This window comes from Lonchura striata, chromosome 15, assembly GCF_050655825.1.
Source record: "Lonchura striata isolate lonStrDom1 chromosome 15, ASM5065582v1, whole genome shotgun sequence".
In the NCBI taxonomy this organism is placed as follows: Eukaryota; Metazoa; Chordata; class Aves; order Passeriformes; family Estrildidae; genus Lonchura; species Lonchura striata.
Window position 1 is genome coordinate 8,276,091 of NC_140717.1, and position 16,698 is coordinate 8,292,788.

General features: G+C 60.4%; 2 protein-coding genes across 11 annotated transcripts; one reads left to right on the top strand and one right to left on the bottom strand.

Moving 5' to 3' along the window:
• Positions 1–138: 138 nt before the first annotated feature.
• LOC110481399 (tRNA (32-2'-O)-methyltransferase regulator THADA) lies at positions 139–13,329 on the top strand. Of its 3 annotated transcripts, none has more exons than XM_085593092.1 (31): positions 139–293; positions 716–893; positions 1,066–1,152; positions 1,550–1,577; positions 1,874–2,022; positions 2,196–2,318; positions 2,534–2,654; positions 2,896–3,050; positions 3,542–3,626; positions 3,907–4,043; positions 4,336–4,533; positions 4,890–5,586; positions 5,674–5,826; positions 5,918–6,027; positions 6,155–6,315; positions 6,548–6,714; positions 6,981–7,166; positions 7,616–7,767; positions 8,126–8,269; positions 8,520–8,624; positions 8,783–8,983; positions 9,213–9,363; positions 9,481–9,715; positions 9,859–10,098; positions 10,214–10,439; positions 10,561–10,767; positions 10,959–11,197; positions 11,401–11,583; positions 12,017–12,283; positions 12,376–12,581; positions 12,695–13,329. In XM_085593092.1, exons 1-31 carry the CDS (start codon positions 190–192, stop codon positions 12,985–12,987), a joined length of 5,688 nt encoding a protein of 1,895 aa, XP_085449218.1. In that variant the 5' UTR covers positions 139–189; the 3' UTR covers positions 12,988–13,329. The 3 variants fall into 3 exon arrangements, with proteins under 3 accessions (XP_085449218.1, XP_077643287.2, XP_085449219.1); XM_077787161.2 differs by having other exon boundaries at positions 2,899–3,050; XM_085593093.1 differs by lacking the exons at positions 139–293; positions 716–893; positions 1,066–1,152; ... (2 more) ...; positions 2,196–2,318; positions 2,534–2,654 and having other exon boundaries at positions 2,912–3,050; positions 3,484–3,626.
• A 4-nt stretch (positions 13,330–13,333) lies between these two features.
• LOC110481305 (somatomedin-B and thrombospondin type-1 domain-containing protein) lies at positions 13,334–16,624 on the bottom strand. 8 transcript variants are annotated; one of them, XM_085593097.1, is made up of 6 exons: positions 16,266–16,624; positions 15,357–15,539; positions 15,177–15,267; positions 14,594–14,724; positions 14,090–14,210; positions 13,334–13,997 (listed from the first exon to the last, which is right to left on the bottom strand). In XM_085593097.1, the coding sequence occupies exons 1-6, from the start codon at positions 16,471–16,473 to the stop codon at positions 13,949–13,951; spliced, it is 783 nt and encodes a 260-aa protein (XP_085449223.1). In that variant the 5' UTR covers positions 16,474–16,624; the 3' UTR covers positions 13,334–13,948. The 8 variants fall into 8 exon arrangements, with proteins under 8 accessions (XP_085449223.1, XP_021405519.2, XP_085449221.1 ...); XM_021549844.4 differs by having other exon boundaries at positions 14,594–14,767; XM_085593095.1 differs by having other exon boundaries at positions 14,594–15,267.
• Between the last annotated feature and the right edge of the window lie 74 nt (positions 16,625–16,698).

Below are 16,698 nucleotides of genomic sequence, written 5' to 3' on the forward strand. Positions count from 1 at the left end.
AGGGAAGGAAGGAAGGACCGTGGGTCCCGGCAGGGTGAGGGAAGGAAGGACCGCGGGTCCCGGGCGGGTGAGGGAAGGACGGACGGACGCACCGCGGGTCCCGGGCGGCGCCGCGGGCGGTGCTGTTACGGGCCAGCGCCAGGGGGCGCCGCCGAGCGCCGCAGCGGGCCCGCGCTGTGGCCGGCCGCCATGGGCGCCGAGCGGGAGGCGCGGGCCTGCGCCGCCTTCTACGGCGCTCGGGGCCTCGCCCCCGCCGTGCTCTCCTGCCTGCGCTGCCTGCGGCACTTCGCGGGGTAAGAGCGCGGCCCCGGGCAGGCAGCTCCCGCTGTGCCCGGCGGCGGCTGCGTCGCGACGCCCCCGGTGCGCCGCGGCCGTGCGTCCCGCGGGCCGGGAGGGCAGGAGGGAGGGAGCGAGGGGCGGTCGATTCCCAGCGAGGGGTCCGAGCCCCACGTTCCCTTCCAGGGCTGCAGTGCTGAGGGTTTTCGTGCCCTTCTGCCCAGCGAGGGTTTGCAATGCGCTGAGCTTTGACGATTTCGTGTAGCTCCCCTCCCCCGCCGCCGTCCCTCCGTCCTCCAGCGAAATGCTGAGTGCGGCTGGCAGAGGGGACACCGCACGCTGGGGCACCCCGGTCCCAGATCCCACTGAGTCGCGGTACTCCCCCGCTACAAACTTCACCGGGCCAAGGTATCCTCACCCCTACCCTTGTCCTGCTTAGGAGTACTGCCAAGAGATGCAAAGAGAAGCACCTGGAGGAGGCTCTCCAGCTGACGCGGGTGCTGAGCGAGGGTCTGCAGGCGCTGGAGGAGGCAGAGGCACGACCCCTGCTCCGCTGTGTCCTGGCGTTCCAGATGGAGGCAACCAGCAGCTGCAGCTCCTTCCAGAAACTGGAACAGGTCTGTAAGGCAATTGCTGGGCTGGCTTTGCCCACTCCTGGCACAGCTCTGGAGTTTTTTGGCATCTTTACCAGCAAAGGAGCTCAGAGTGGTGCAGGCTCCCCCAGTAGCACTTGACAGCTGGTGTCCCCCAGACAGAGCAGAGCAGTTGACTTGGGGTGTCTCTTGGCAGATGGTGACCCAACTGGCAGTGGGGAAAGAAGCCTTGTTGGCCCAGGAGGTGGACACACTGCTGGCTGGCTTGGCACTGCAGGGAGAGGTGAGAGAACCCTGGCTGTGCAGTGTCACTGGCTTTCATGGGGACTTGTCTGGAGACCATGTATCACAGGCACCTCATGGTTTGGGCCAGTCCTTCTCTTCACTTCCTATGGTTCTGGGGGATTTGCCCTTGCTTGCAGCTGGCAACATGTGGCTTTTCACATGTTCACATGTTCATTTACATATGTTCATTTTCATATTTTTTTCAACATTTTCATATGTTAATTTTCATATTTTTTCAACATTTTTATATGTTCGCATGTTTCAAGGGCTGGCCTTTCACACTAGCCCTTTGCTCATCCCTGGGGCAGCCTCTGGCACTGGCAGAACTCTCCTGCCCAAGGTACTGAGCATCAGCATGTTGTCACACAGGACAAACTACCCTTCTGTCCCTGCAGGTGCTGTCTCCTGAGGATCTTCAGTCAGGTCAGCCTCTGTTCCTTACCTTCTGGGATTTTCTCCGAGCTCACACGAGTGCACAGAATATTTCCTGCCAACCCAAACTGGGTACTCTGTGCTCATGGGAGGGGAGCGGGGATCAGCCAGATCCATGTGATCTCTGCACAGGTCCCAGCAGCATCCAGCTCTGCCCACCCACAGCTGGAAACCAAACAACCCAAAGCATCCCCTACATCCCAGCCCCATTCATACCTCACTTACCAGTGCCCTTGGCTGAACTGGGAGCAGGAGGGCTGGAGCTGATGCTGTCCCCTTGCCCGCAGTGTCCATGTTCCTGGAGGAGAGCAGCCTGGGCCGGCAGCACTGGCGCCAGAACCTGGCCCTGCTGCTGCAGCGCCTGGCCAGCACCCTGCACTGGGTGATGCAGGGCCAGCCCACACCTGGCAGCACGTGGGGCTACCTGGTCGTCAAGGTAGGAGCCAGACTGGGCAGTGGGGGAAGGATCAGTACCTGCAAGGACAGGCTGGGCACTGGCAGCAATGTGCAGATGGATGTAACTGCTTTGAATGGCTGTTCCTGGGGCATTGCTGCTTTTTTAGAGGTAAGGAATACTGATCATCCCTGTGGCACCTCCTGCTCCTCCAGGCCTGCCTCCAGGTCTTCCAGGTGCTGCCAGAGGATGTGGCCCCCCTGGTGTGGAGCACATCAGGAAAGAGTGAGACCCTGCAGAGCCTCTTGGGACTGCTGCTGGAGGTGGCGTGGGGGAAGGTGCGTACAGCCCTGGGAGGGATGGAGCTGCCTGTCCCAAGGAGCAGAGCAGTGCTGTTCTTCCCAGGTGCTTTCCCCATTCCCCTCCCCAAGGCAAGCCTGCAGAGTGTCTGGCATGTCTGAGAGACCCCATGTAGCTGTTTGCAGGCACAGTTAAATGTGGTTGGGGTTTAAATGGTGTTTTGAGTTGTGCCTTTGCCTCCCTGCGAGTCCAGGCCCTGAACAAGGACACGAGGCTGCTGGCAGGCACAGCCCTGAGCATGTTGGTGAACACGGCTCCCCAGCCCCAGTACGGGGCCAGTGCTGTGCTGACCCTGTTCCAGCTCCCCAGCCAAGGTGCGTGCTCCATCCTGAGCTGAGGAAGGCCTCTGGCAAAGGGTGTCAGGCGTGTTTGGGTGTGAGGAGACAGAGGCTGGTGCCAAGCTGGACTCCACTGCTGTGCCTGTCTCTTGGGTCTGGGAGCTCCAGCTGTCTCTGGCCACCTCCCATGGATGTTCTGGAATGAGCCATGGCAGTTGGTCTCAGAGCAGCATTTGGGTTTGCCACCTTCCTTCCATCCACTGCAGCCATTTTCCAGCAGGCACTGGGGAGCTGAAATTTGGGGAGCTGGTGGTGGTAGTGCCCCATGTCCTGGAACCAGATGGGCTGGAGAAGCTGGTGCTTACCAGAGGTTTGCTGACGTGCTGCAAGATGGACATCCTCAGCTGCCAGCTGGAGGGCCTCCCCAACAAGGTAGGAGAGCTCAAACCTGGTGGACGGGGCTTGAGGGAGCCCTTGGAGAGGGCTGGCAGATGCTTGTGGTGCCTGCTGGTCCTTGGGGGATGAAGCCAGGCTGCACCCCTCCACACCAGCAGCTCCATGCAGCCTGCTGAGCACAGCCAGTTAGCCAAAGAGCTTTTTCCAAAGACATCCCAGCAGGGATTTCTCTTTCCTGGGGGGCTAGGAAACAAAGTGCTGCCTAAAGCCCCTGCACAAGCAAAGCAGTGTTCACCCTGTGTTCCCATGGCATGAACTTGGGGCTGTCCCTGCAGAGCACAGCCCCATCTCTGCCCAGCTTTAGTCTCTCCCAAGTCCTCATGAGCTGAGGACTTCTGGCAGGGAGCAGAGGTGTGCTCTGTAAGAGCAGGAGAAGCAGGCAGCACTCTCCTTGCCTGTCTCATGGCAGGGTTTTCTCCCTGGAAATTCTGTGCCTGCCCTCTTCCTGAGCCGCTGTGCCCCTGCAGGCCTGCCTGCTGCTGGACATGGTCTTTCCTGCTGTGTGTGCCCTGACCAGGGAGCAGAAGGACTGCCACTACTACTGCTTCCAAGGTAGGAGACGTGACCCTGCCATGGCAGGGAGGTTTGAAAGGTTCACTGTGCTCGTGATGCATAGAGTCCCCATGTGCTTCATCTTCTCCCAGGGAAGATGCTTTTCTGTGTCTTGGTGGCTGGTTTGGAAACTGCTATTAATTTCTGTTCCAGCCCAATGGACACGTACCCTCTTGGGGTCCTGTGTGCCTGCACACAAGGTCCTTAAGGCCACAGCCTGTGCAGGCTCTGGTGCAGGTGGGTTTGAGGTGAGGGCTGCAGCAGAGCTCTGTTTTGGCAGCCTGTGCACTGTGGCTGCAGCGCCTGCGGGAGGGCCTGGCTGCTCTCTGGCACCTGACGGGGACCCGTATCCTGGCCCAGGACACTGAGCTCCTCCAGGAGGTCACCCAGCTGCTGTGGAACAATGCAGAAACCCTGGTAAGGACACAGTGCCAAAGGGCACCAAGTGTGGCAGCCAGGAACAGCTCTTCCCTCACCTGGTTCAGCTGCTGTTCCCAGCCCATAACACATCCCTGCCTGCTTCAGCTCCATCAGCCAAATAGACTCCTTTGCTTGAAGCTGCCAGAGCAGGGCAGTCACACTGCTGAGGTCCTGGCATTTGTCACACACAGGCTCTAAAGAGCCATGTCCCGGTGCTGCACCTGCCACAGGACAGCAAGACATGAGAGGGAGCCCACCCAACCCCCTGTTTGTGGTCCTTCTCCTACAGGTGGAAGGTGTGTCTGAGTTCATTCACAGCTCCTTCCGATTGCTCCTGGAGATCTACCACCTGGAGTGCCAGCACTTCCAGGACCAGGAGAGACCCCTCTACCAACAGATGCTGCAGAGGGTGGTCTCAATGCCCTGGCAGATCAAAGCAAGATACATGCCCCTGTGTGCCATCGTCCCCTACATGGGCAGCCAGCAGGTAGGGAAGGCAGGGGTATGGGGAGTCCTGGTGTCAGCTGGCTCTCCTGCTGAGGTGGCACAGCCTCTGTCCTCTGCCTGTCACCTTCTACCAAGCTCAGCTGTGTGGGCAGGGAGCCTTCCCACCCAGAGAGGCTACTTTAGCATCCTTGGGGTAGTGAGCTACAGCAGTGCATCCCTGGGGAGTGCCAGTGGGAAGGGAAGCTTTGCCTGTCCATGCCCACCAAAAGCAGCTTTGAGGTACCAGAGATGCTCAGTGCCAGGGGTGACTGCAGTGTGGCCTGTACCAATATGTCTTTCCCCCACGTGCAGCTTTCAGCCTGACAGGGAGATGAGGGTCACCTGCCTTTCTTCCAGGTGCTGGATGCCTACCCGGACCTGCCACAGCATCTCCTGAGCTGCCTCTCCACGAACCACCTGTGTCCCGCCGCTGCTGAGGTCTACAAGGTGCTGGTGCGGCAGCAGTGCAGCGAGTGGCAGGACGGGCAGCGGGGCACAGAGGTGGCCCTGGCAGAGCAGTGGGCACTGTGCTGGCTCCCCCTGCTCTCCCAGGCCCTCTGCTCTCCCTTGCCCATTCTGCAGACCAACGCTGCCAACCACCTCCTCACCTGGACCCTGCGGCAGCTCCCGGCTACCCAGGCACTGCTGGCTGCCCAGTTTGGTGGCCAGGACACGATGTCACTCCGGGCTTGGGTGTCAGTGCTGAAGGCACAGAAGAGTGTGGCAGGGGCCCTGCCGCTGGGGGATGAGGCGCTGGAGCGGCTGTCCCTCTGCCTGGGCACCCGTGAGGAGGCCGTTCGGCTGGCAGCGCTGGGTCTGCTCTGCTGCAGCCCCAACACCAACCAGCCCCTCTCGGGCACCGAGATGCAGCTGCTGCGCGAGTTCCTGCCCCTCAACCTCAACTGCGACTCCTCCTCGTTCCGGCAGCTGCTGCAGGCGGCGGTGAGGAAGGCGCTGGTCCGGCTGCGGGACAGCTCGCTGGCCCAGCTGCGGGGGAAGGCGCCGCGACGCTCCGGGCCGGGCGAGGGAGCTGAGCAGCTCACCCAGGCAGTAGGTGAGGAGGCCACTGAGCAGCTTCACCACAGCCCTGGGAGATTCACATGTGCTCAGCATTCCTTGCTGCCGTGCTCTCTGCCCATAGGCTTTGTGGAGTGGCTGCTGCAGCTCAGCATCACCTCACTCAGCCCAGGCTCCAACTACCAGAGGAAGAAGACGGCTCTGCTCCTCCTGGCTGCTGTTTTGGAGACCTGCACAGACACCTGGAGCCCTGACAGGAAGAAAGGCCAGCCCCCACGTGAGTACAGGCGAGGTACCTGGAGTATCACCTGCAGCTGTGGGGATACTCCCAGCCAATCCCATCCCACTGCCCCGTGTCCCCATCACAGGGACCATGGCCACACTGCTGAGCTACGCCAGGCATAGCGGCTGCTGGGACTTCTTCTCCCAGCCCAATTTGTTGGCACTGCTGAGCTGCCTGCAGGACAGCACTAACGAGGTGAGCCTTGTAAAGCCAAGGGGATAAAGATGCCTGCCTTGGCCTCAAGCAGGCTCAGAGGAGAAGCCCACCATGATTCCCATTTTCCCATGTCCCACTTTTCCCCATGTCTTCTCTGTCCTGGCAGATCAGAGACTTGGCCTCAGAGCTGCTTGTCCGCTACTTCCCTGCAACATTCCCTGAGCCTATTGCCCTGGCTCTCTTCCAGCTGGCCCAGGACACCCTGGGCAGCCCCCGAGTGCAGGAGGCTGAAGCTGGAGCTGTGCTGATGAAGACCATCCTGCAGAAGTATGAGCTCCTGGCATGCCCTTCCTTCTCCCTGTGGTGGCACAGGACTCTCTAAGAGTGTGTTGGCAGCACTGGTGTGTGATCATGGATGGGGTTTGCAATAGCCTTGCAGTAGGAAGCTGGGGAGGGGTGAGAGGTGCAGGAGTCTGCACTGGGGGAGGAAGGAGCTGTATAGCACAAGATGGGCAGGAAATTCCCTGGTATTCACAGCAGGATCTGCCTGTTTCCCCAGGTCAGACAGTGGCACCATGAAGAGCCTGTCCCTGGAGGCTGAGGCAGCCCTGACACTGTCTAGCCGAGGGCTGTGCTTCGCCCAGCACCTTCTCCACATGCTGCAAGCCCAGTACAAGGTGGCATGCAAGGACCTGCTGCGGGCAGCAGCCACCGCACCGATGCACGGTATGGCCCCAGCTGGGCAGGGCAGGGCAGGGAGCAGCTCCTGCAGCAGCTGTCTGGGACCCGGAGCAGGCCAGAACCACGGCAGGACTCATTGCTGGTGCCACATCCTTGCCTTGGTTTCCCTGTTTTGGCACTGCCCCTGCCTTGCACACCTCTCACCCAGGACCCTGTTCACTCCCTTGTCCCTGAGCCATGTCAGCCGCGGGGGCAGGTGGAGAGCCAGGGCTGTGCTGACACCACAGTGAGCAGAGGTGGGTGTTTTGCAGGAGCCATCGCAGCCCTGCGCAGGTGCCTGCTCCAGGTGCCAGAGGTGGCCGTCTCCATGCAGGCAGCAGAGTTGGTGCAGAGCTGGCAGGAGCTCCTCACCTGCCTCGTGACCACAGTGAGAGACATCACCTCCCTCCTCCTGGGGGCTCTGCAGAGCCAGCAAGGCCCCAGTGCTGATGAGCAAGGTGAGCGTGCCCATGGAGGCAGAACCAGCCCTGAGATCCATCCCTAGGAATCACTGCCAACTCCATCACAGTCATTCCTGGCCCCGCAGCCCTCCAGTCCCAGGGAAATGCACTTGGGCTCAGTTCCTCTAGCAGGGGACCATGGTGGGGCTGGGTCCCTTTCTCAACTCCATGGGAGAACAGGAGTACTGGAGGCAAAAGCCCTTCAGAAGCAGTGAGGCACCTGCCAGATGAAAACAGGAAAGGAGGTGCTTGAAGAGCCCTTACAGGCCTTGGAAAGAACAGTGAGAAAAATGCACCTGCATTCCTGAGTAGGGCACGTGGCAGGGCAGGAGCCACTGCCATTTGTGTGCATTCTGACAGGGGACAGCTAGTCCTCCCAAACCCCTGCAGCATCCCGTCTCACTGCCCTACACCACCCTGCTCAGACCTGGCTTTTCCTTTTGCAGCTGCTGCCCCATCATTTGCAGAGATGGGGAATGCCATTGGTTCCCTCATCATGCTGGGGAAGGCCCAGGGGCAAGAGGAAGAGGAGGGTGACTCAGTCCTGTTGTCAGAGGAGCACAACCTGATCCTGACATGCTGCTGGGTGTCAGTGAAGGTGGGGACTCCTCCTCATGGCACCGGGAGAGGGGCAGCTCAGCATGGCACCCATCATCCACCCTACCCCAGCTGCTGCTTCACTTCCCCCTGGGGCATTCGCTGGGGATGAACATGGGAGGATTTTTGTCCTTACTTCAGTGCTCTCACAGATGTCCTCACCCCCTTCCAGGAAGGATGCAACTAGCAGGCTCCCCAAAAGCAGCCCACTCCCTGCCCTTATGGAGCCCAGCTTCTTCCCAGACACTGATAGTCCCCTGCTGTGGCAGAGCCAGGCTACCTGGCTTGCAGCCCTGCTGCCACCCATCCCAGCTTCTTCTCCTCCTTGCCAGTCTTGCTGACCTTCCTCTTCTTCCCAGGAGATTGGGCTGCTCCTGGGGGGCCTGGCCGAGCTGCTGCTATCCCCAGCACTGTGTGCTGAACTGGGGCTGCTCCTGCCGCTCCCCACCCTGCAGATGGCCACCAGGGTGTTCCAGGAAATCCTGCTGCGGTGCCGGCACTGGGTAAGAGCGTGTCTGGGCCCTTGGCCGTCCCTCCAGCCCTGCCCTGGCATGCTGGGGTGGAAGGAAGGTGAGGGCAGTGGGGCAGGGTCTGCTGTGGGGAAGGCTGGAAGTCCCCTGGCTGAGATCCCAGCGCCAGACCCTATCACATCTTCTCACTTGCTCTTCCCTTTTGCAAAGAGTTTTCTGGGGCCATGGGGGGGCTGGTGGGTGCAGCCTTTGGGGTGCTTGTCCTGACACTGCTTTGCCCCAGGGAGCAGTGGAGGGCTGCAGCATGGGCTTCACCAAATTCTGCGCTGCGCTGCTGAACCACCCGGATCCAGAGCTGCAGGCCATCCCGCGGGCTGTGCTGGAGCAGGTACAGTACTCATTGTGCCTCACGTTTCCCGTGTGCCCCAGGGAGCACCAGAGGCGTTTCTGCACTCCCTGGGGCAAGCACCCTCCAGGCAGGGCAGCTGCAGGTTGCAGGTGACAGGTTTCCAGCTACATCTCAGGTGGATTTTGTTTCTCTGTCAGGGCTTGGAAGCACTGAGTGGGCCCCGGAGCAGCTCGATCACGCGCCGTGCTGCCGGCTTCCCCATGCTCTTCCTCTGCATCGTCAGCGGCGAGGCCCCGGCGCAGGCACGGCCGCTCCTGACCCGCTGCATCCAGACCCTGCTGACCTTGGCTGCCACAGCACTGCCACAGGACTGGGACCAGACCCTCGACCTCCCGCAGGTGAATGTGGCACTCCTGGCTGCTGGAGCCCCTCTGGGGACAGGGTGATCTGTGCTGGGTCCGCTGAGCTGTGCCAGGTACCCAGTGTGAGGCTGTGAGAGCTCAACGAGCAAAAACCCACAGCTCTGGTCGTGCTGTCGAGCCTGGGAGCTGATGGTCTTTGGCTCCCTTGTCTTTTCCTACCCTCTTCCCCTGACATGGTAGCATGAGCCCCCTGTGCTCTCCCCAGGTGTGTGCCCTCCACGTGCTGCAGACGCTGGTCCGTGGGGCGGGGCTGGGTGGGGCAGTGCTGTGCCACGCCACACCCATGATGGCCTTGGCACTGCGGGGCCTGGGCTCGCCTTGCTGGGCCATGAGGAATGCGGCCATCCAGCTCTTCAGTGAGTACTGGCAGAGGGAGATCCCACAGCCCCCAGGGCTCGGGGCCTGTGTGGGCTCAAGTGCAGGGGCTTGGCAGGGTTGGATGGGACCTGACACTGCCTTCTCTGTCCCTGCAGGTGCCCTCACATCCCGGCTGCTGGGACAGCCGTGGAGCCACAGGGATGGCTGCCCATCAGAGGGGCTGAGCCTGCACGCCTTCCTTGGGCAGCACCCAAAGCTGGGCGCTGTGCTGCTCGGAGAGCTCAAGGTGGCCACAGCACCCACATCAAGGGGGCTCCACCTGCACCCTGCACTCCACGCCATCCTCACCCTCTTAGCCCAGCTGCAGCCTGGTGCTGACAGTCCTGGCAGGTATGGGGGCAGTGGGTATGCTGTGCTTTAGCCAAGGGCTCCTGCAGTGGGAAGGGCTCCCATGCTGCTGAGGCTGGCCCTGGCTCTTGTGAGATTTTACTCCAGCCAGAGCATCACCACATACTGCCCTTTTTGCTCCACAGTCCCTCTGCTCCCTTCCTGGGGCCACTGCTGGGGCTGGCAGAGAGCCCCATCTACGCTGTACGAGCCATGGCTGCCAAGGCTCTGGTGCCCGCCGTGCCCCCTCCCCAGCGCTGCAGGCTCCTCCTGCAGCTGGCCCGGCAGCTCCCTGCAGCCCCCGGAGAGATCCGCTCTCACAACGCTGTCCACGGGCACCTGCTGCAGATGCGGGCACTGCTGGGCTCTGCCACGGGCGCCAGGGGGTGAGTTTTGCCACTCTGTCTCCCCAGCTGGGGTCACTGTGCCAAGGGCAGCCTTTTGGGCACAGAAGACTCCATCTCAGGGCTTGCCCCGTGGTGAGGCTGTGTCTCCCTGCAGGCTCTCAGCCGAGGCGCTGCACCCAGTGACTCTGCAGCTGGAGGCGCGGGGCTGGCTGCTCACCCCGGCCCAGCGCTGCCCCCTCGTCCGCGCCGCCTTCCTCCAGGTCCTCGCCCTCCTGCCCACATCCTTCAGCCCTGGCTTCACCCAGTACATCCATGACACCATCAGCACCGAGCTGGGCAGCCTCCTGCAGGGGGGAACGTCAGGCTGTGCCGAGCTGCAGGTACTGCTTCCTGCCAGGAAAATCATGGCCATGCCCGACTGCCAGTGAGCCTGGGCAGGGACAGGGGGAGCCATTGCTCCAGGCTGAGCACTGGAAGGGGAATTATCTTCTTTTCCTGCAGGTGGGCTCAGCCGTCCTCCACCAAACCATGGCTCACTTCATGTGCAGCGAGGCAGCCCGGCTGGCAGACAGCGAACGGATTGCTGCCGTCTGCTCACTTCTCCAGCAGCCCAACCCTGACATCCAGCTTGGCATCCTGAGCTGGGTGACTGCTGGGGAGGGAGGAACATGCAAGGAGGTGGAGAACGCTCTTGGGCTGACATTGCTGGTATGATGGAGCTCCAAATTCACCAAGTAAAATAGAGGGGCCCCAGTGCACCAGGCAGATGGGACCCCTGAGATCCCAATGCTGAGAAGCTTGGTGCTCCCCAGGCTGAGGGTGCATGGGTGAAGCGCACTTGCCTGGTCCTGCAGTGCTAGGACCACTAACCATGTACCTTCTTTCCTATTGTTAACTAGGAGAGCTTGCAGTCGGTGCTGCAAGAGAGAAGGGACAAAGAGTTCCTGAGATTGTACCTTGAGGCTTTGCTGCATCTTTACAGAGATCCCTCGGCATGGTCCCAGGAAGCTTCCAATAAGCTCCAGGGCTCCTCAAGATCATGCCTGGAGATGCTGCTGCACATGGTGGAGGCTGAGTGTCCTGGGCCTGAACTCCTCTTCCAGGCACTGTGTGCTGCCAGCCTGCTGCTTGCCCACCAGTAGGTCCTTGCTGCTGCTGGGGGCTGCCCAATTCTTCCAGCAGATTCTTCCTTAGTCCTTACTAGAAACAGCCATGATTTCTCTCCCATAAATCACAGCATTGCACCTGGCTCCTGCAATCTCGGGGCAGCCAGTGGCCTTTGGTCCCTTAATGGAGCAGCAAGGTGTGCTTGAAATCGCTCTCCTTCCCTGGCCTTGGCAGGTGTGGGGACGAGGCCGTGGCGCTGGTGGAGCGCTGGTGTGCGGCGCTGGAGGAGTGCAGCCAGTCCGCTTGGTCCGAGCTGCTGCGGCTGGCGGCTGCCCGCTCCCTGCAGCTGGCGGGGGCCGGCGTGGTGCGGCGATCCCTGCGTGCTGCCCGTCCCTCGCTCGGCCCTGCGGCTCTGCGGTAGGTCACTGAGCCCATCTCTGGGGTGGCTGTGCTTGTGCACTGCTCCCTGCAGCCCCGGCCCCGGCCTGCTGCAGGTTAATGGACCCTGCAAAAGGTGTCCCCTGCAAAAACTCAAGGGTATGGAGGAAAGCCCCACTCATTCAAAAATCAGGGGCAGTCAAGAGCTCACAGTGTAAAAAAAAACGTGTGGGTGGCATTTTAATACAAGCAGCCAGTCCATTATGAGCAGCAGATGGCATTGCTGAGTCCCTCAAGCCCTAGCACAACCTCTTCCTTTCCAAGCTCTTGGGTGGTGGCTGTGTCTTTCACAGTCCAGGAAAAAAGCCCCTCAGTGAAGCATTCTTTTGAGGTGTCATCCTCCCCTCCAAGCAGGCTGGGATGCTTTAGGGCATGCAGTATGCTTCCTTTCCCTTCTCTTCCCTTTCCTCAGGCTGATAAACATGGCCATTCGCCTTCTGCAAGATGAGGAGCGGGAGGTCCGGCATGAGGCCTCAGGTTTCGCCAGCCTCCTGCGGCAGAGCCCAGGGGAGCTGCTCCAAGATGGCTGCATCTTTGTGCAGGACAACGTGGGGCTCCAGAGCCTCCTAGAGCTCCTTCTGGGAGAGTTCGGGGGGCACCCTGAGACCTTCAACTCACTACTTCAGCATATCCCCATCTTGGATCTCAGGAGTGTTGTGGAGGAGCTGGAGGCCAACAAGTGAGTTGCTGGACCTGTGGACTGGCATGAGGGAGTGTGGGGTAGCACAGGGCCAGCCCTTGGCTTCACTCACACCTCTGCTTTCTCCCCAGAGCTGCCAGCCTGTACAAGGAGGACGAACCCAATGTTTTTGCAGAGCCAGCTGTCCTGGCACAGCAGCTGCTCCCTGTCCTGGTGCAGCTCCTGGAGAAGGCTCCCACTGGCAGCCCACTCCATGCCTTGGCTCTGCAGTGGCTGGAAGCCACAGGCCCCGGTGTGCTGAGGGACCTGCAGTACTGCAAACGCTGCTGGAGCCAAGGTATGGCAAGCGTGGAGTGCCTGGGACAAGCAAACAGTGTCCTTGTTCCCCAGGCCAGCCCTGCCCATGGGGACCCCGCCCCACTCCTGGCTCCTTCCCCGCTCTCTCCACAGGGGCTGCTGTCCGCTGGGGGATGAAGGCGCTGGGCTGTGCCAAGCTCCACACAGCCCTTGCCGTGCTGCTGGTGAGGGCCCGCCTGGTGGCACGGGTGCTGCAGGTGCTGGGGGAAAGTGCCACCACCATGCCAGGCCTGGGTTGTGGTTCCCAGGAGCTGGAGCAGGAGCTGGAGCTGGTACAGGGGCTGCTGGTGCAGCATGGCCTGGCCCCTGTGCCAAATCAGGACAATGCACCAGGAGAGCTGGGACCACTGCTGGGGACTGACAGCTCCAAGCATGCAGCAATGTGACATGGAATCCTGCAGCCATTTCCCTCCATTTCCTGGATGCTCTCTGTGACCAGCAGCCAGGCCTGCAGGTTTGGTGGTGTAACTCAGGGGAACCCCACTCACAATTTGGGACACACTCACTTTTGTTCCCAGTTTCTAACTCTGCAGCTGAGGACTCCAGTGCAGCATTGCTTTGGCCTATGTCCATGCCTTCCTTGCCCTCAGCTCTGGCTGGCAGGAGGGGACCTGTGCTCCAGAACTCTCACATGCCCTCATACTCAACTCTCACCACCTGTTTTTCTAACCAGCACTTTGGTCTTTGGCCGACATGGGCTTTTATCCCAAATAAAGAGGCCAAGAACATTCCCAGTGTTGAAGCCTTTTAATTCCACTGCCCAGGAGGGTGGTGTGAGAGCAGGCTGCAGGAGCCAAACGTGTCCTGGGGCAGCAAACAGACAACAGCCTCTGGCTGCAGTGGAGCAAGATCCAGCCCTGGCATGGCACGTGCTCCCACCACAGGCTGTGGTAGCACCACTCAAAGCTGGGGCAGGGACCCCACCAGCAAGGTCATGTCGTGGTGGGCAAGGACTGGAGAAGGGCAGCAGCACCCAGCCTCAGTCCTTCCAATGGGACCGCCAGGCCCCACGGATGGAACTGGGTTCTGGCACCATTGCCTGTGTACAGACTTTGGGTGTCTGTTAAATATCTCTGCAAAACTGCCCTGCCTGGCTCACTTGACACTGCAGTGAGTGAGCTCAGACAAGAGGAGGGATGCTCCCTCCGTCCTCACGTTGCTTGCCAGTTGCAGCTTGTGGAAAGTACATCATGGCTGAGCATGACATCATCACACCGTGTCACCGCCACATCATCTTCTCACCCAGATTTAACCTCATCATGCTGTTCTTCTACCATTAATCACCACACTTCAGCAATTCCCTTATTTTTAGTCTTTATAAGAAGGGTTTTTCCATTCTTCAGCAAATTATTTAATGGAAAACAGAGGGAGCTGGCACCAAGGGTGAACAGCAAACCTGCAGGAGGGTGAAATTATGAAAGAGACCACATTTTTATTTCATTCCCCACCTCCCCAGCAAGGAGTGGTGCATGGGGGGGCTCAGCTCACCTTCCTGGGGGGATCCTACACAAAAATGAGAGCTGGTGGGGAGCAGACACACCCCTCCTGCAGGCTCTCCTGCACCCAGGAGCCCTGGCACCCCACCACAGAAGCGGCCACCCAAAATGTCCTGGAAGGGAAAATCAGTGAAAACTAGGGTGTGCCATTAATAAATACATTTTTAAAAAATCAAATATAGTTTTATATATGGGTTTATATTATACATATATATATATACATATAAAATAGTGGCAGTCGGACCAGATGATCATTGTCCCTTCCAACAGATAGTCTATTCTGTTTTAATATGTTTATTTTTCTATTATAATATTGATTTATAGGATATATTATTGATTCATTTAATAATATGATGGTATACATTGTGGCATATTTTAACATAATTACAGCTTTGTACACAAATAAGTACAATATAAAAGAAGAATGCCTTAGAAGACAGGGAGAGATGTTCCTCAGGAGAGATCCCATGGTGGGGATGCCACAGATTAGACCTACCTGGCTCCTTGCAGCCCGTGTCCAGTGCAGTGGGGGCGGCGGTGGGACAGATTCCCCCAGCACTCCACACACACCTGCTTGTCCCGCTGCAGCCGGCGGCTCCAGGCGCGCCCGCGGCACGGGGCTCCCACCTGCGTCAGGCGGAAATAGCCGCAGTAGCTGGGGAAGGGGGAGCTGGGGAGGGGGGAAAATGGGAGGAGAAAAAAGGGAAAATAGTGGTCGGAAGGTAGGGCAGAGGTTGCGGCGGTTTGTTGATGGATTGGGGTATAAAGGGGATATAGGTTTGGGGGGTGGCAGAGGGGTCTCGGCCGGGGAGGTGAGAAGGGTAATGGCTCTGGGGGGGTGCAGAGGGATCCTGATTTGGAGGGTGGGAAGGATGGCGGTTCTGTGGGGCATGCAGAGGGCCATGGTTTTGTATGGGGGTGCAACGGGGCCATGGTTTAGTGCAGGGAGAAAAGTAATGTCTGGGGGAAGAAAAAAGGCCCTGGGTCTGGGGGTGCAAAGAGCCCATGAGCACAGGGGGTGCAGGGGGGTCCCGGCTTTGGGGAGGGGGGTTACGGAGGGGCCCCGACTCCACACATACCCAGAGGGCTCCTCCGGCAGTGGCAGCCCAGCTCTTCGCCAGGGATCTCTGAAGTCCTGGCTGAAGGAGTTGGGCAGTACCTTGGCTACCTCTGGGAGAAGAGCAGCTGTGAGGGCCACGGGGATGATTAAAGACACCCCGGGACGGCAGCACATGGGGACGAGCACGCAGCCCGGTTACCTTTGGCCGTCCCGCAGGTCGGGTGCTGCCCCAGGCAGCCGCGGCGCTGCTTGAGGTCCGGACAGGGATCGCCCCCGTGCCGGGGCGGCACAGTGACCTGGCGGCTGCGGGCCCTGCTGCCAACCCCGCACGGGGAGCTGCACCCGCTCCACGGCCCCCAGGGCCCCACAGCACAGCCCACCGCTGCCAGGGATGGAGGAGAGGGAGAAGAAAGAGTTTCAGTGTCACGAACAACGGAAAGAGCAGAGCAGGGGAGATGCAGCACAGGGAACGAGGAGAGAGGAGGAAGGGCAAGGGCCCGAGTCACCCCAGCAGCCCCTCTCCCCTGACCCCTGCTAGTGCAGGGGCTTTGTGAGCTGCTTCCGCAGGACTTTATCCCTGTGTGCATCGCGCTGAGCTGGGACCCTGCTAATCTCCCCAGAGATTAGGAAGGGCTGACTGCTGCAATTGTCCAGGGGGCCGTGGCCAGCGCCTGCCTACCCAGATTTGGGTCCCCAGGGCAGGCTGGTTCTGCACTCCCCAAGCCCATGAGCCCTGTTTGACACCCTTAGTGCAGCCCCCGGTTCCCCAGTCCCCTGTGACAGTAGCAGAGGTGACACCGGGGCTTGTCCTGCTGGGTCCAGGACACTGACCACTCAGGCTTGCAGTGACAGCGCTACCACCAGCTGCAGACCAGAGGCCATTCCATGGAGCTCCCTCATTGCACTGGGGCCACCCAGACAGCGTGGAAAAAAGGGGACAACTGGGACATTGCTATAAACCCAGCCCAGCCAGCATCCCCAGACACACCCTGTTATCACTCAAAGTCCGGGGCCAACAGCTAACAGCAAACACCCGCCACCGAGCACAGCAGCACAGGCTGGCGTCCCCAGCCGCGGTCCGGCCGGTGCCATCCCCTCCGCCACTCACCGGCACGGCGGCACGAGGTGAGGTAGTCCTGGCAGCAGTCTCCCGTCCTCTGGCAGTACGAGTCGCAGTAGCAGCGGGCCCGGCGGGCGCCGGGGGCCCAGCAGGCGTTGTTCCTGCCGGGGCAGCAGCGCTGCCGGCAGCTGCCCGTGGCTCCTACCAGGCAGCCGGTGGCCAGCAGCCAGCCCGCCCAGAGCAGCGGGCCCCGCATGGCACCGGGAGCCTGCGAGCCCCGCGGGACGATGGCTCTGTCCTGCCCCAGCGGACACTGGATGAGGAGCGAGGCTGTGCGGGTGGGAGCTCCGGCCGTGCCGCACCGCCCCCGGGCTGGGCGGGGGACAAAGCCCGTTCCCTTCTGCTCCACCGCCCCTCGGCTCCATGGCAGGGCAAGGACTTCATACAATTAACTAGGGTTTTTAATAAAGCACCGTGAATA

Bases quoted from the DNA above. Each gene is read 5' to 3' on its own strand.
- LOC110481399 (XM_085593092.1), top strand. From the start codon at position 190: ATGGGCGCCGAGCGGGAGGCGCGGGCCTGCGCCGCCTTCTACGGCGCT. The intron at 5,587-5,673 runs GTGAGGAGGCCA...CTCTGCCCATAG, and splicing joins GCAGCTCACCCAGGCAGTAG to GCTTTGTGGAGTGGCTGCTG. The intron at 10,440-10,560 runs GTACTGCTTCCT...CTTTTCCTGCAG, and splicing joins CAGGCTGTGCCGAGCTGCAG to GTGGGCTCAGCCGTCCTCCA.
- LOC110481305 (XM_085593094.1), bottom strand. From the start codon at position 16,473: ATGCGGGGCCCGCTGCTCTGGGCGGGCTGGCTGCTGGCCACCGGCTGC. The intron at 15,540-16,265 runs GTGAGTGGCGGA...CATCCCTGGCAG, and splicing joins CACCTCGTGCCGCCGTGCCG to CGGTGGGCTGTGCTGTGGGG. The intron at 15,268-15,356 runs GTAACCGGGCTG...CTCTTCTCCCAG, and splicing joins GACCTGCGGGACGGCCAAAG to AGGTAGCCAAGGTACTGCCC.